The sequence below is a fragment of the Pecten maximus genome, chromosome 4 (genome assembly GCF_902652985.1).
Source record: "Pecten maximus chromosome 4, xPecMax1.1, whole genome shotgun sequence".
Classification (NCBI taxonomy): Eukaryota; Metazoa; Mollusca; class Bivalvia; order Pectinida; family Pectinidae; genus Pecten; species Pecten maximus.
Window position 1 is genome coordinate 4,378,482 of NC_047018.1, and position 17,959 is coordinate 4,396,440.

General features: G+C 39.2%; 1 protein-coding gene across 3 annotated transcripts in view; it reads left to right on the plus strand.

The window, feature by feature from the left end:
* The window catches only part of LOC117325023 (protein FAM91A1-like), a 45,782-nt gene that overhangs the window by 6,257 nt on the left and 21,566 nt on the right, over window positions 1–17,959 (plus strand). For all 3 annotated transcript variants that reach the window (XR_004532114.1, XR_004532115.1, XM_033880917.1), the window contains exons 7-12: window positions 134–196; window positions 675–781; window positions 12,726–12,764; window positions 12,949–13,061; window positions 13,659–13,786; window positions 14,718–14,812. Coding sequence is in view for 1 of the 3 variants with exons in the window: in XM_033880917.1 (XP_033736808.1) it covers window positions 134–196; window positions 675–781; window positions 12,726–12,764; window positions 12,949–13,061; window positions 13,659–13,786; window positions 14,718–14,812 (545 nt within the window). In the remaining 2 variants the exon portion in view is untranslated. The remainder of the gene's footprint in view (window positions 1–133; window positions 197–674; window positions 782–12,725; window positions 12,765–12,948; window positions 13,062–13,658; window positions 13,787–14,717; window positions 14,813–17,959) is intronic.

The following is a 17,959-nucleotide window of genomic DNA, read 5'->3' on the forward strand; positions in this document are numbered from 1 at the left end:
ATAGCATTTGATGAAAATATGCAATGTAAGCAGTGTTTTGTAAGACGATGCATGTAGTTTTATGTATATGACCGTGTTTACACAATAGTTTCTGATGTGATGAAAAGCATCCTGTGTTATATTTCTGTTTTAGGATTATACAAAAAAGGGCTAATCTACCTGGATGTTCCTATAGCTGACACTGACTGTATTATTGGTAGGTGTGATTCCAGCCAGTATCAACAAGTGCTTTCATTTTCCCGGGTATTTCATTAAGTACCATTCATCATACCAAATTTTGAATGTAAAAGGAAGTAAAATATTAATTATTTGTGTTCAGCAGGTTTCAATTCAATTGAACAGTATATATGTACTTGAATCTAAAGTATTAGTATTTTTACTACATGTATAATTTTATTGGTATTTTACTAGTATTTTCAAATTACACTTTGTCCTTGATCCGACATCACATTGTCTGTTTGTAGAAAATCTTGTTTTTGTTGTGAACATGAATCTCTGGGATCCTGTTTAATTTGACATGGATTGTGGTATCAGAAATGACAGAACTTAACTAAAATAAGCAGCAATCCGTTATGCCATTCATTAGATGTAGTATTTATTGTTAAACCAATTTCACTTGTTTTTGAACTGTAGCCAGCATGTTTGATATTGATGTTGATATGTTTATATTTCAGTCCCTCCACTTGAAGGCTTTGTGATGAACCGAGTGTTGGGAGATTACTTTGAAACTCTGTTATATAAGATATTTGTGTCCATTGATGAGCACACAACTGTAGCAGAGGTAAGTAAACTGTAGATTGTTCTCCGTGTGACAGTTGTTACAGTGACAGTAAGTAAACTGTAGATTGTTCTCCGTGTGGCAGTTGTTACAGTGACAGTAAGTAAACTGTAGATTGTTCTCCGTGTGACAGTAGTTACAGTGACAGTAAGTAAACTGTAGATTGTTCTCCGTGTGACAGTTGTTACAGTGACAGTAAGTAAACTGTAGATTGTTCTCCGTGTGGCAGTAGTTACAGTGACAGTAAGTAAACTGTAGATTGTTCTCCGTGTGGCAGTTGTTACATTGACAGTAAGTAAACTGTAGATTGTTCTCCGTGTGACAGTTGTTACAGTGACAGTAAGTAAACTGTAGATTGTTCTCCGTGTGTCAGTTGTTACGTATACAGTGACAGTAAGTAAACTGTAGATTGTTCTCCGTGTGACAGTTGTTACAGTGACAGTAAGTAAACTGTAGATTGTAAAGTAAAACTGTAGATTGTTCTCCGTGTGACAGTTGTTACGTATACAGTGACAGTAAGTAAACTGTAGATTGTTCTCCGTGTGACAGTTGTTACAGTGACAGTAAGTAAACTGTAGATTGTTCTCCGTGTGACAGTTGTTACAGTGACAGTAAGTAAACTGTAGATTGTTCTCCGTGTAGCAGTTGTTACAGTGACAGTAAGTAAACTGTAGATTGTTCTCCGTGTGGCAGTTGTTACGTATACAGTGACAGTAAGTAAACTGTAGATTGTTCTCCGTGTGACAGTTGTTACAGTGACAGTAAGTAAACTGTAGATTGTTCTCCGTGTGTCAGTTGTTACAGTGACAGTAAGTAAACTGTAGATTGTTCTCCGTGTGACAGTTGTTACAGTGACAGTAAGTAAACTGTAGATTGTTCTCCGTGTGGCAGTTGTTACAGTGACAGTAAGTAAACTGTAGATTGTTCTCCGTGTGGCAGTTGTTAGAGTGACAGTAAGTAAACTGTAGATTGTTCTCTGTGTGACAGTTGTTACAGTGACAGTAAGTAAACTGTGGATTGTTCTCCGTGTGTCAGTTGTTACAGTGACAGTAAGTAAACTGTAGATTGTTCTCCGTGTGACAGTTGTTACGTATACAGTAAGTAAACTGTAGATTGTTCTCCATGTGGTAGTAGTTACAGTGACAGTAAGTAAACTGTAGATTGTTCTCCGTGTGGCAGTTGTTACTGTGACAGTAAGTAAACTGTAGATTGTTCTCCGTGTGGCAGTTGTTACGTATACAGTAAGTAAACTGTAGATTGTTCTCCGTGTGGCAGTTGTTAGAGTGACAGTAAGTAAACTGTAGATTGTTCTCCGTGTGACAGTTGTTACAGTGACAGTAAGTAAACTGTAGATTGTTCTCCGTGTGGCAGTTGTTACAGTGACAGTAAGTAAACTGTAGATTGTTCTCCGTGTGGCAGTTGTTACGTATACAGTAAGTAAACTGTAGATTGTTCTCCGTGTGGCAGTTGTTAGAGTGACAGTAAGTAAACTGTAGATTGTTCTCCGTGTGACAGTTGTTACAGTGACAGTAAGTAAACTGTAGATTGTTCTCCGTGTGACAGTTGTTACAGTGACAGTAAGTAAACTGTAGATTGTTCTCCGTGTGACAGTTGTTACAGTGACAGTAAGTAAACTGTAGATTGTTCTCCGTGTGACAGTTGTTACAGTGACAGTAAGTAAACTGTAGATTGTTCTCCGTGTGACAGTTGTTACGTATACAGTGACAGTAAGTAAACTGTAGATTGTTCTCCGTGTGGCAGTTGTTACAGTGACAGTAAGTAAACTGTAGATTGTTCTCCGTGTGGCAGTTGTTAGAGTGACAGTAAGTAAACTGTAGATTGTTCTCTGTGTGACAGTTGTTACAGTGACAGTAAGTAAACTGTAGATTGTTCTCCGTGTGTCAGTAGTTACAGTGACAGTAAGTAAACTGTAGATTGTTCTCCGTGTGGCAGTTGTTACAGTGACAGTAAGTAAACTGTAGATTGTTCTCCGTGTGTCAGTAGTTACAGTGACAGTAAGTAAACTGTAGATTGTTCTCCGTGTGGCAGTTGTTACAGTGACAGTAAGTAAACTGTAGATTGTTCTCCGTGTGGCAGTTGTTACAGTGACAGTAAGTAAACTGTAGATTGTTCTCCGTGTGGCAGTTGTTACAGTGACAGTAAGTAAACTGTAGATTGTTCTCCGTGTGGTAGTAGTTACAGTGACAGTAAGTAAACTGTAGATTGTTCTCCGTGTGGCAGTAGTTACAGTGACAGTAAGTAAACTGTAGATTGTTCTCCATGTGGTAGTAGTTACAGTGACAGTAAGTAAACTGTAGATTGTTCTCCATGTGGTAGTAGTTACAGTGACAGTAAGTAAACTGTAGATTGTTCTCCGTGTGGCAGTTGTTACGTATACAGTGGCAGTAAGTAAACTGTAGATTGTTCTCCGTGTGGCAGTTGTTACAGTGACAGTAAGTAAACTGTAGATTGTTCTCCGTGTGACAGTTGTTAGAGTGACAGTAAGTAAACTGTAGATTGTTCTCTGTGTGACAGTTGTTACAGTGACAGTAAGTAAACTGTAGATTGTTCTCCGTGTGACAGTAGTTACAGTGACAGTAAGTAAACTGTAGATTGTTCTCCGTGTGGCAGTTGTTACGTATACAGTAAGTAAACTGTAGATTGTTCTCCGTGTGACAGTTGTTACAGTGACAGTAAGTAAACTGTAGATTGTTCTCCGTGTGACAGTTGTTACGTATACAGTGACAGTAAGTAAACTGTAGATTGTTCTCTGTGTGACAGTTGTTACAGTGACAGCAAGTAAACTGTAGATTGTTCTCTGTGTGACAGTTGTTACAGTGACAGTAAGTAAACTGTAGATTGTTCTCCGTGTGACAGTTGTTACAGTGACAGTAAGTAAACTGTAGATTGTTCTCCGTGTGACAGTTGTTACAGTGACAGTAAGTAAACTGTAGATTGTTCTCCGTGTGACAGTTGTTACAGTGACAGTAAGTAAACTGTAGATTGTTCTCCGTGTGACAGTTGTTACAGTGACAGTAAGTAAACTGTAGATTGTTCTCCGTGTGGCAGTTGTTACGTATACAGTAAGTAAACTGTAGATTGTTCTCCGTGTGGCAGTTGTTACAGTGACAGTAAGTAAACTGTGGATTGTTCTCCGTGTGGCAGTTGTTACGTATACAGTAAGTAAACTGTAGATTGTTCTCCGTGTGGCAGTTGTTACAGTGACAGTAAGTAGCTGTAGATTGTTCTCTGTGTGACAGTTGTTACAGTGACAGTAAGTAGCTGTAGATTGTTCTCCGTGTGACAGTTGTTACAGTGACAGTAAGTAAACTGTAGATTGTTCTCCGTGTGGCAGTTGTTACAGTGACAGTAAGTAAACTGTAGATTGTTCTCCGTGTGACAGTTGTTACGTATACAGTGACAGTAAGTAAACTGTAGATTGTTCTCCGTGTGACAGTTGTTACAGTGACAGTAAGTAAACTGTAGATTGTTCTCCGTGTGACAGTTGTTACAGTGACAGTAAGTAAACTGTAGATTGTTCTCCGTGTGACAGTTGTTACAGTGACAGTAAGTAAACTGTAGATTGTTCTCCGTGTGGCAGTTGTTACGTATACAGTAAGTAAACTGTAGATTGTTCTCTGTGTGGCAGTTGTTACGTATACAGTGACAGTAAGTAAACTGTAGATTGTTCTCCGTGTGACAGTTGTTACAGTGACAGTAAGTAAACTGTAGATTGTTCTCCGTGTGACAGTTGTTACGTATACAGTGACAGTAAGTAAACTGTAGATTGTTCTCCGTGTGACAGTTGTTACAGTGACAGTAAGTAAACTGTAGATTGTTCTCCGTGTGACAGTAGTTACAGTGACAGTAAGTAAACTGTAGATTGTTCTCCGTGTGACAGTTGTTACAGTGACAGTAAGTAAACTGTAGATTGTTCTCCGTGTGGCAGTTGTTACAGTGACAGTAAGTAAACTGTAGATTGTTCTCCGTGTGACAGTTGTTACAGTGACAGTAAGTAAACTGTAGATTGTTCTCCGTGTGGCAGTTGTTACAGTGACAGTAAGTAAACTGTAGATTGTTCTCCGTGTGGCAGTTGTTACGTATACAGTGACAGTAAGTAAACTGTAGATTGTTCTCCGTGTGACAGTTGTTACAGTGACAGTAAGTAAACTGTAGATTGTTCTCCGTGTGACAGTAGTTACAGTGACAGTAAGTAAACTGTAGATTGTTCTCCGTGTGTCAGTAGTTACAGTGACAGTAAGTAAACTGTAGATTGTTCTCCGTGTGACAGTTGTTACAGTGACAGTAAGTAAACTGTAGATTGTTCTCCGTGTGACAGTTGTTACGTATACAGTGACAGTAAGTAAACTGTAGATTGTTCTCCGTGTGACAGTTGTTACAGTGACAGTAAGTAAACTGTAGATTGTTCTCCGTGTGACAGTAGTTACAGTGACAGTAAGTAAACTGTAGATTGTTCTCCGTGTGACAGTTGTTACAGTGACAGTAAGTAAACTGTAGATTGTTCTCCGTGTGGCAGTTGTTACAGTGACAGTAAGTAAACTGTAGATTGTTCTCCGTGTGACAGTTGTTACAGTGACAGTAAGTAAACTGTAGATTGTTCTCCGTGTGGCAGTTGTTACAGTGACAGTAAGTAAACTGTAGATTGTTCTCCGTGTGGCAGTTGTTACGTATACAGTGACAGTAAGTAAACTGTAGATTGTTCTCCGTGTGACAGTTGTTACAGTGACAGTAAGTAAACTGTAGATTGTTCTCCGTGTGACAGTAGTTACAGTGACAGTAAGTAAACTGTAGATTGTTCTCCGTGTGTCAGTAGTTACAGTGACAGTAAGTAAACTGTAGATTGTTCTCCGTGTGACAGTTGTTACAGTGACAGTAAGTAAACTGTAGATTGTTCTCCGTGTGGCAGTTGTTACAGTGACAGTAAGTAAACTGTAGATTGTTCTCCGTGTGGCAGTTGTTAGAGTGACAGTAAGTAAACTGTAGATTGTTCTCCGTGTGACAGTTGTTACAGTGACAGTAAGTAAACTGTAGATTGTTCTCCGTGTGACAGTTGTTACAGTGACAGTAAGTAAACTGTAGATTGTTCTCCGTGTGACAGTTGTTACAGTGACAGTAAGTAAACTGTAGATTGTTCTCCGTGTGGCAGTTGTTACAGTGACAGTAAGTAAACTGTAGATTGTTCTCCGTGTGGCAGTTGTTACAGTGACAGTAAGTAAACTGTAGATTGTTCTCCGTGTGACAGTTGTTACAGTGACAGTAAGTAAACTGTAGATTGTTCTCCGTGTGACAGTTGTTACAGTGACAGTAAGTAAACTGTAGATTGTTCTCCGTGTGACAGTTGTTACAGTGACAGTAAGTAAACTGTAGATTGTTCTCCGTGTGGCAGTTGTTACAGTGACAGTAAGTAAACTGTAGATTGTTCTCCGTGTGGCAGTTGTTAGAGTGACAGTAAGTAAACTGTAGATTGTTCTCCGTGTGGCAGTTGTTACGTATACAGTGACAGTAAGTAAACTGTAGATTGTTCTCCGTGTGACAGTTGTTACGTATACAGTGACAGTAAGTAAACTGTAGATTGTTCTCCGTGTGGCAGTTGTTACAGTGACAGTAAGTAAACTGTAGATTGTTCTCCGTGTGACAGTTGTTACAGTGACAGTAAGTAAACTGTAGATTGTTCTCCGTGTGGCAGTTGTTACAGTGACAGTAAGTAAACTGTAGATTGTTCTCCGTGTGGCAGTTGTTACAGTGACAGTAAGTAAACTGTAGATTGTTCTCCGTGTGACAGTTGTTACGTATACAGTGACAGTTAGTAAACTGTAGATTGTTCTCCGTGTGACAGTTGTTACAGTGACAGTAAGTAAACTGTAGATTGTTCTCCGTGTGACAGTTGTTACAGTGACAGTAAGTAAACTGTAGATTGTTCTCCGTGTGGCAGTTATTACAGTGACAGTAAGTAAACTGTAGATTGTTCTCCGTGTGGCAGTTGTTACGTATACAGTGACAGTTAGTAAACTGTAGATTGTTCTCCGTGTGACAGTTGTTACAGTGACAGTAAGTAAACTGTAGATTGTTCTCCGTGTGGCAGTTGTTACAGTGACAGTAAGTAAACTGTAGATTGATCTCCGTGTGGCAGTTGTTACGTATACAGTAAGTAAACTGTAGATTGTTCTCCGTGTGACAGTTGTTTCAGTGACAGTAAGTAAACTGTAGATTGTTCTCCGTGTGTCAGTTGTTACAGTGACAGTAAGTAAACTGTAGATTGTTCTCCGTGTGGCAGTTGTTACGTATACAGTAAGTAAACTGTAGATTGTTCTCCGTGTGACAGTTGTTACAGTGACAGTAAGTAAACTGTAGATTGTTCTCCGTGTGTCAGTTGTTACAATGACAGTAAGTGAACTGTAGATTGTTCTCCGTGTGACAGTTGTTACGTATACAGTAAGTAAACTGTAGATTGTTCTCCGTGTGACAGTAGTTACAGTGACAGTAAGTAAACTGTAGATTGTTCTCCGTGTGACAGTTGTTACAGTGACAGTAAGTAAACTGTAGATTGTTCTCCGTGTGGCAGTTGTTACGTATACAGTAAGTAAACTGTAGATTGTTCTCCGTGTGGCAGTTGTTACGTATACAGTGACAGTAAGTAAACTGTAGATTGTTCTCTGTGTGACAGTTGTTACAGTGACAGTAAGTAAACTGTAGATTGTTCTCCGTGTGACAGTTGTTACAGTGACAGTAAGTAAACTGTAGATTGTTCTCCGTGTGGCAGTTGTTAGAGTGACAGTAAGTAAACTGTAGATTGTTCTCTGTGTGGCAGTTGTTACGTATACAGTGACAGTAAGTAAACTGTAGATTGTTCTCCGTGTGACAGTTGTTACAGTGACAGTAAGTAAACTGTAGATTGTTCTCCGTGTGACAGTTGTTACAGTGACAGTAAGTAAACTGTAGATTGTTCTCCGTGTGACAGTTGTTACAGTGACAGTAAGTGAACTGTAGATTGTTCTCCGTGTGACAGTTGTTACGTATACAGTGACAGTTAGTAAACTGTAGATTGTTCTCCGTGTGACAGTTGTTACAGTGACAGTAAGTAAACTGTAGATTGTTCTCCGTGTGGCAGTTGTTACAGTGACAGTAAGTAAACTGTAGATTGTTCTCCGTGTGACAGTTGTTACAGTGACAGTAAGTAAACTGTAGATTGTTCTCCGTGTGACAGTTGTTACAGTGACAGTAAGTAAACTGTAGATTGTTCTCCGTGTGGCAGTTGTTACAGTGACAGTAAGTAAACTGTAGATTGTTCTCCGTGTGACAGTTGTTACAGTGACAGTAAGTAAACTGTAGATTGTTCTCCGTGTGACAGTTGTTACAGTGACAGTAAGTAAACTGTAGATTGTTCTCCGTGTGACAGTTGTTACAGTGACAGTAAGTAAACTGTAGATTGTTCTCCGTGTGACAGTTGTTACAGTGACAGTAAGTAAACTGTAGATTGTTCTCCGTGTGGCAGTTGTTACAGTGACAGTAAGTAAACTGTAGATTGTTCTCCGTGTGACAGTTGTTACAGTGACAGTAAGTAAACTGTAGATTGTTCTCCGTGTGGCAGTTGTTACGTATACAGTGACAGTAAGTAAACTGTAGATTGTTCTCCGTGTGACAGTTGTTACGTATACAGTGACAGTAAGTAAACTGTAGATTGTTCTCCGTGTGTCAGTAGTTACAGTGACAGTAAGTAAACTGTAGATTGTTCTCCGTGTGGCAGTTGTTACGTATACAGTGACAGTAAGTAAACTGTAGATTGTTCTCCGTGTGACAGTTGTTACAGTGACAGTAAGTAAACTGTAGATTGTTCTCCGTGTGACAGTTGTTACAGTGACAGTAAGTAAACTGTAGATTGTTCTCCGTGTGGCAGTTGTTACGTATACAGTAAGTAAACTGTAGATTGTTCTCCGTGTGGCAGTTGTTACGTATACAGTGACAGTTAGTAAACTGTAGATTGTTCTCCGTGTGACAGTTGTTACAGTGACAGTAAGTAAACTGTAGATTGTTCTCCGTGTGACAGTTGTTACCTATACAGTGACAGTAAGTAAACTGTAGATTGTTCTCCGTGTGGCAGTTGTTACGTATACAGTGACAGTTAGTAAACTGTAGATTGTTCTCCGTGTGACAGTTGTTACAGTGACAGTAAGTAAACTGTAGATTGTTCTCCGTGTGACAGTTGTTACAGTGACAGTAAGTAAACTGTAGATTGTTCTCCGTGTGACAGTTGTTACAGTGACAGTAAGTAAACTGTAGATTGTTCTCCGTGTGACAGTTGTTACGTATACAGTGACAGTAAGTAAACTGTAGATTGTTCTCCGTGTGACAGTTGTTACAGTGACAGTAAGTAAACTGTAGATTGTTCTCCGTGTGACAGTTGTTACGTATACAGTGACAGTAAGTAAACTGTAGATTGTTCTCCGTGTGGCAGTTGTTACGTATACAGTGACAGTAAGTAAACTGTAGATTGTTCTCCGTGTGACAGTTGTTACAGTGACAGTAAGTAAACTGTAGATTGTTCTCCGTGTGACAGTTGTTACAGTGACAGTAAGTAAACTGTAGATTGTTCTCCGTGTGTCAGTAGTTACAGTGACAGTAAGTAAACTGTAGATTGTTCTCCGTGTGACAGTTGTTACAGTGACAGTAAGTAAACTGTAGATTGTTCTCCGTGTGGCAGTTGTTACAGTGACAGTAAGTAAACTGTAGATTGTTCTCCGTGTGTCAGTAGTTACGTATACAGTGACAGTAAGTAAACTGTAGATTGTTCTCCGTGTGACAGTTGTTACAGTGACAGTAAGTAAACTGTAGATTGTTCTCCGTGTGACAGTTGTTACAGTGACAGTAAGTAAACTGTAGATTGTTCTCCGTGTGACAGTTGTTACAGTGACAGTAAGTAAACTGTAGATTGTTCTCCGTGTGACAGTTGTTACAGTGACAGTAAGTAAACTGTAGATTGTTCTCCGTGTGTCAGTAGTTACGTATACAGTGACAGTAAGTAAACTGTAGATTGTTCTCCGTGTGACAGTTGTTACAGTGACAGTAAGTAAACTGTAGATTGTTCTCCGTGTGGCAGTTGTTACGTATACAGTGACAGTTAGTAAACTGTAGATTGTTCTCCGTGTGACAGTTGTTACAGTGACAGTAAGTAAACTGTAGATTGTTCTCCGTGTGACAGTTGTTACAGTGACAGTAAGTAAACTGTAGATTGTTCTCCGTGTGACAGTTGTTACAGTGACAGTAAGTAAACTGTAGATTGTTCTCTGTGTGGCAGTTGTTACAGTGACAGTAAGTAAACTGTAGATTGTTCTCCGTGTGTCAGTAGTTACAGTGACAGTAAGTAAACTGTAGATTGTTCTCCGTGTGACAGTTGTTACAGTGACAGTAAGTAAACTGTAGATTGTTCTCCGTGTGGCAGTTGTTACAGTGACAGTAAGTAAACTGTAGATTGTTCTCCGTGTGTCAGTAGTTACGTATACAGTGACAGTAAGTAAACTGTAGATTGTTCTCCGTGTGACAGTTGTTACAGTGACAGTAAGTAAACTGTAGATTGTTCTCCGTGTGACAGTTGTTACAGTGACAGTAAGTAAACTGTAGATTGTTCTCCGTGTGTCAGTAGTTACAGTGACAGTAAGTAAACTGTAGATTGTTCTCCGTGTGACAGTTGTTACAGTGACAGTAAGTAAACTGTAGATTGTTCTCCGTGTGGCAGTTGTTACAGTGACAGTAAGTAAACTGTAGATTGTTCTCCGTGTGACAGTTGTTACAGTGACAGTAAGTAAACTGTAGATTGTTCTCCGTGTGACAGTTGTTACAGTGACAGTAAGTAAACTGTAGATTGTTCTCCGTGTGACAGTTGTTACAGTGACAGTAAGTAAACTGTAGATTGTTCTCCGTGTGGCAGTTGTTACAGTGACAGTAAGTAAACTGTAGATTGTTCTCCGTGTGACAGTTGTTACAGTGACAGTAAGTAAACTGTAGATTGTTCTCCGTGTGTCAGTTGTTACCTATACAGTGACAGTAAGTAAACTGTAGATTGTTCTCCGTGTGACAGTTGTTACCTATACAGTGACAGTAAGTAAACTGTAGATTGTTCTCCGTGTGTCAGTTGTTACAGTGACAGTAAGTAAACTGTAGATTGTTCTCCGTGTGACAGTAGTTACAGTGACAGTAAGTAAACTGTAGATTGTTCTCCGTGTGACAGTTGTTACAGTGACAGTAAGTAAACTGTAGATTGTTCTCCGTGTGACAGTAGTTACAGTGACAGTAAGTAAACTGTAGATTGTTCTCCGTGTGACAGTTGTTACAGTGACAGTAAGTAAACTGTAGATTGTTCTCCGTGTGGCAGTTGTTACAGTGACAGTAAGTAAACTGTAGATTGTTCTCCGTGTGACAGTAGTTACAGTGACAGTAAGTAAACTGTAGATTGTTCTCCGTGTGGCAGTTGTTACAGTGACAGTAAGTAAACTGTAGATTGTTCTCCGTGTGACAGTTGTTACAGTGACAGTAAGTAAACTGTAGATTGTTCTCCGTGTGGCAGTTGTTACGTATACAGTGACAGTTAGTAAACTGTAGATTGTTCTCTGTGTGACAGTTGTTACAGTGACAGTAAGTAAACTGTAGATTGTTCTCCGTGTGTCAGTAGTTACAGTGACAGTAAGTAAACTGTAGATTGTTCTCCGTGTGACAGTTGTTACAGTGACAGTAAGTAAACTGTAGATTGTTCTCCGTGTGACAGTTGTTACAGTGACAGTAAGTAAACTGTAGATTGTTCTCCGTGTTGCAGTTGTTACAGTGACAGTAAGTAAACTGTAGATTGTTCTCCGTGTGGCAGTTGTTACGTATACAGTAAGTAAACTGTAGATTGTTCTCCGTGTGGCAGTTGTTACAGTGACAGTAAGTAAACTGTAGATTGTTCTCCGTGTGGCAGTTGTTACAGTGACAGTAAGTAAACTGTAGATTGTTCTCTGTGTGACAGTTGTTACAGTGACAGTAAGTAAACTGTAGATTGTTCTCCGTGTGACAGTTGTTACAGTGACAGTAAGTAAACTGTAGATTGTTCTCCGTGTGACAGTTGTTACAGTGACAGTAAGTAAACTGTAGATTGTTCTCCGTGTGACAGTTGTTACAGTGACAGTAAGTAAACTGTAGATTGTTCTCCGTGTGGCAGTTGTTACGTATACAGTGACAGTAAGTAAACTGTAGATTGTTCTCCGTGTGACAGTTGTTACGTATACAGTGACAGTAAGTAAACTGTAGATTGTTCTCCGTGTGACAGTTGTTACGTATACAGTGACAGTAAGTAAACTGTAGATTGTTCTCCGTGTGTCAGTAGTTACAGTGACAGTAAGTAAACTGTAGATTGTTCTCCGTGTGGCAGTTGTTACGTATACAGTGACAGTAAGTAAACTGTAGATTGTTCTCCGTGTGACAGTTGTTACAGTGACAGTAAGTAAACTGTAGATTGTTCTCCGTGTGACAGTTGTTACAGTGACAGTAAGTAGCAGTTAACCATCAAGTAGGAAGTAGGTATTGTCTTAATTAATATAATAGAAGATTCCATCTTTTAGGTTTACTTGTCCATAAAGCCATCATCATCTGAGACAGGTTTCATATAACCATTATCTGAATTGAATGTTGGTTTTGACCAAATTCAATTTACATAGTAGTGATAAATCACGGAGTTATTTCCCTTCCTTAAGGACTTCTTTCAAACATATGTGATTGAAATGGCATCAGTCTGGTGGTAATGATTTAAACACTGTAGAAGATGTATTTGTTATAGAATACACTGGGTAATAAACTTACACAATGAAGTAGTATTATTTTATAGTGTTACAAAGTTCAGTATATTTACCATGTATTGTATTATGAAGTAGTTGAATTATTGTGTCTATTGTGTTTTCAGCTTGCCAATGTCCTTCAAATAGACCTGCAACTAGTCAAGGTAAGATCAATATTTATTACTAGGCAAGGTATTGATGAGCTCAACTAGTTGTAGGAAGGAAATTGGTAAATTGTGCTAGATAACAGTATTACAAGGAGTTATGGTTTAACACACACGTTTTGGAGTACTGGTCTTGTGTTTTACAATTATTGACTGTAATTTGAAGTATGTGTCAATCTTTCAGAATGCTGTTTCTATGTATTGTCGTCTCGGATTTGCCAAGAAAAAAGGTGTGGAGTTTTATGACTGTGAGAACCTTCATCCATCATGGAAGGAAGTTCAACCTGTAAACAAAAAGTAGGTGTTGAACCTCTGTACTGTTTTTGTGAACAAGACATATAAGGGCCACACGATAGGTTTGTGCTAGCTAATATGAATACTCCTTCTGGTATGTAAGAAGCATGAAGTGATATGTTGTGTGGAAGTCAGTGTGTGTAATTTAAAATAAATTTACTTTTAAAGTTGGCTGATCCTAAGCAACACAAATTTGACATCACAACGATTGCAATTCCTTGATCAGTATGGACACATCTGACATTAGGAAATCCAGTATTACACCTTAAATATCTACAGTCCTGTGTGGTGTTTTCTTGTATTTTATTATGGTTCAGTATATATAAATTGCTATCAACTTCCAACTTCAACCAAAGTATTTATCACCAATTTAATATTTAAATGCCTTTAATTTATTATACTCTCTGAGATATGGAGCAGAAGGTATTATATTTTTGTCTCATCTGTCTGTCTGTCCATCCTTCTGTCCATCACTTTTACTAGTGGTCGATTTTACTGTCAGATAAATTACACTGGTAGGTTTGCATTGGCCTTCAGAAGACAACAGTAAATTGTACCAATGTAAGGTAACACACGACCATGCTTATCTTTGTGTGACAGGTTAACATCAGACCAGACGATCCTAGACTGGGACAATGCCCTGGCAGAGGCTAACAAAGAACCTTCTCCTCAAGAGGAAAAAGAGATCAAACCTAACTCAAATGTCAATGCCCTGGAGGATGTCATGGGTATGTGTCATGATTGTCATCATCAGATGTCTGTATTCTCTGTCTCATGAATATTGGACTTATTTGCTACATCTGACCACAAACTCTAAAGTATGCCTATCAGCATACACTCACTTCTGTTCAAATTCAAACTAAGTTTGTTTTCTTTCCTCCATTTTATTGTATGACATAAATCTTTAATCATTTGTTCTTCTGTCTATACTGTATGTCCAGCTATTGTCAATATTCGTGTGTCACCTGTTATCTTCTCAGACTAGTACTACCATTTGTGATTATAATAAATATTGTGGTTCAGTGCCATGGATAGTTGTAACAGTTAATTTATAACAGATTTAACTGTTTCAGCTATCAGATTCCTAATAAAATAAAAAATAAAAATTTGGATAATTATGCACCAAAAGCCAAGTAACCTTGCTATAATAAGAGCATTGCGTTCTGCATTGCAGCAATATTACTTCAGCCTTTGACTTCAATATTGGCACCTAGAGGATCTAATAGGAATATTCATATAAATTTGTTATATTGAGCAGGTGTAAAGGTTTTTTATAAACAGGTGTATAAGTTTTATTTTGTATTATTAAAACTGGCGAGTGAGTTTGATTTATTGAATGGGTGGATAGGTTTTGTATAAACAGGTGAGTGAGTGTGAAAAAAAGACTTAGTTAGGCTACACAAAATGATGACACTACCCTATTGTGAGAAGTGTCGTAGCGCATGCCAACTCTCTTTATTTACCCTGTGTAAGATAGTTATCTCCTCCCTAGCAACCGAATGAACACCTGGTGGAGTTTTTCTAGTTAGTATATGCTTTGTGTGGTTTCTAGAGGGTGAGAGGCCCACTGTTGGAAGCTTTAAGTTTATATTCCATATTATAGATATTGTTGATGTTGTATATACAATCTAGTTAGTATATTCTTTGTCTCATTTCTAGAGAGTGAAAGTCCCACTGTTGGAAGCTGTAAAAGAATTGCCTTCCTATTTGACTCCACATTGACGGCATTCCTAATGATGGGCAATCTATCACCCGTAAGTTGTTTGTTTACTTTATTGTATGTAACCCTGTCATAGAAACCTAAATCCATGTTTGTTGATCTCGGTGCCCATTGGAGTCTTATAATTTGACACCTTGAAGTATATTGTTAATGAATCACAGACTCGAATATAAAGTTTAACATATATTTTATCAAAGATAGGACTAACCTTCACCTTCTTTCACATTTGTCACCATTTTTAGCTCACCTGGCCTGGAGGGACGTTGAGCTTATGTCATGGTACAGCGTAATTTCCTTCGTATAGCCCATGGGCTATACAATCTTTTATATCAGAAGATGCCTAGTGCGGGCTATTTGCCGATGCGGGCTATCTGTGGATTTTTTTACCAAATTAAAAAAAAAATGCGGGCTATACATTGTTAAAGTTTCCATTTGTATTGAAACTGCAGATGAAGTTACTGAATACAAATTTGAAAAAATATGTTTTGGCTAGATTTACTGTATTTGTAAACAAAATAAATCGTTGATAAGTTTATATACAGCTTTAATGATACATATATATTTACAAAGTAAACAAAATTTCCATCATATGTCTCTGATTTCCATCCTTCAAACATCATCAATAAATCGAGAAGTCACCATCCGTCAAAGTCTGTCGTGTATCTCTGTTTCTTGTAATATTGCTTCTGTTGTTTTGGTGTACATGGACTGTTAAATGCTAATTAACTGGCAGTACATCAATAATAACAGTTTTATTAGGTCATCTGACCCGAAGGGTCAGGATGACCTATAGCCATCATGTTTCGTCCGTCGTCGTCCGCCGTGCGCCGTGCGCCGTCTGCCGTCCTTAAACTTTTCACATTTCAATCTTCTTCTCAAGTTCCACCAGTGGGATTAAGCTGAAACTTGCCAGGAATGATCCTGATATGGTCCTGACCAAGTGTTGTTATTTTTCGGGTCGGTCCGAAATCCAAGATGGCCGCCATAGCCGCCATTTTGAAAACACATTTTAAACTTCTTCTCAAGTTCCACCAGTGCTGTTGGGCTGAAACTTGCCAGAAATGATCCTGAGATAATCCCGACCAAGTGTTGTTATTTTTCAGGTCAGTCCAATTTCCAAGATGGCCGCCATAGCCACCATCTTGAAAAACACATTTTAAACTTCTTCTCCAGTTCCACCAGTGCTATAAAGCTGAAACTTGCCAGGAATGATCCTGAGATGGTCCTGACCAAGTGTTGTTATTTTTCGGGTCGGTCCGAAATCCAAGATGGCCGCCATAGCCGCCATCTTGAAAAACACATTTTAAACTTCTTCTCCAGTTCCACCAGTGCTATTGAGCTGAAACTTGCCTGAAATGATCCTGATATGATCCCGACCAAGTGTTGTTATTTTTTGGGTCGGTCAGAAATCCAAGATGGCCACCATAGCCGCCATCTTGAAAAACACATTTTAAACTTCTTCTCCAGTTCCATTGGTGCCATTGAGCTGGAAATGGGTGAGGATGTCAAGGGAAGCGAGCCAACATAGTGTTGTTATTTTTTTGGCGTCGTAAAAACTATGACATTGCAGCAATATGGCGGCCATTTTGTAACATGATTGCGCAATCATGGTTTTCCTGGACAATGTCTATTAAACTTCTTTTCAAATCCAGGTGGATCACCCAACTTCCTGAATTATCCTAGATGGTCCGACCAAGTGTTTTTTTTTTGGGTCGGTCAGAAATCCAGATGCACCATGGCCAACAGTGCTATATTTCATGCTACAGAAATGCATATTTTTTTACAGATGGTCCCCAATACAAAGTGTTTTATTATTTAAAGGGAAAAGGTCAGAACCCTTTCAAAATTGCTAATTTTCGCTATAATTTGTAAGCAAAATAAATTGTTGATAGTTTATATACAGCTTTATTGATACATATATTTTTACAAAGTAAACAACTTTTCCATCATATGTCTCTGATTTCCATCCTTCAAACATCATCGGTAAATCGCGAAGTCACCATCCGTCAAAGTCTGTCATGTAACTCTGTTTCTTTTTAAAGGGGATTTGCCACTGTAATATCGCTTCTGTCGTTTCGGTGTACATGGACTGTTCATGATAATTAACTGGCGGTACATAGTGAGCTTATGCCATACTGTAGCGTCCGTTGTCCGTCCGTCCGTCAACAATTGACTTCTTCTTCATAACCAATGATCAGAATTTGACCAAATTTGGTCAGAAGCAGCCCTATGGGGTGGGGACTCAAAATTGTACAAATGGTGGGGCTGACCCCCGGGGGTCTGAGGGGCGGGGCCAAAAGGGGTCAATTGGGCTATATTGATATAAACGACTTCTTCTCTGAAACAGAGTAATGGATATTGCTCATATTTGCCCGGAAGCATCACTATTGGGTGGGGATTCAAAATTGTACAAATGGTGGGGCTGACCCCCTGGGGGCCTGAGGGGCGGGGCCAAATGTGGTCAATTGGGCTATATTGATGTAAACGACTTCTTCTCTGAAACCGAGTAATGGATATTGCTCATATTTGCCCGGAAGCATCACTATGGGGTGGGGATTCAAAATTGTACAAATGATGGGGCTGACCCCCCAGGGGCCTGAGGGGCGGGGCCAAATGTGGTCAATTGGGCTATATTGATATAAACGACTTCTTTTCTGAAACCGAGTAATGGATTTTGCTCATATTTGCCTGGTAGCATCACTATTGGGTGGGGATTCAAAATTGTACAAATGGTGGGGCTAAACCCCTGGGGGCCTGAGGGGCGGGGCCAAGAGGGGTCAATTTGGCTATATTGATATTAACGACTTCTTCTCTGAAACCAAGCAGTGGATATTGCTCATATTTTCCCGGTAGCATCACTATGGGATGGGGATTCAAAATTATACAAATGGTGGGGCTAACCCCCTGGGGGCCTGAGGGGCGGGGTCAATTTGGCTATATTGATATTAACGACTTCTTCTCTGAAACCGAGAAATGGATATCGCTCATATTTGCCTGGTAGCATCACTATTAGGTGGGGATTCAAAATTGTACAAATGATTGGGCTGACCCCCCAGGGGCCTGAGGGGCGGGGCCAAATGTCAATTGGGCTATATTGATATAAACGACTTCTTCTCTGAAACCGAGCAATGGATATTGCTCATATTTGCCTGGTAGCATCACTATTGGGTGGGGATTCAAA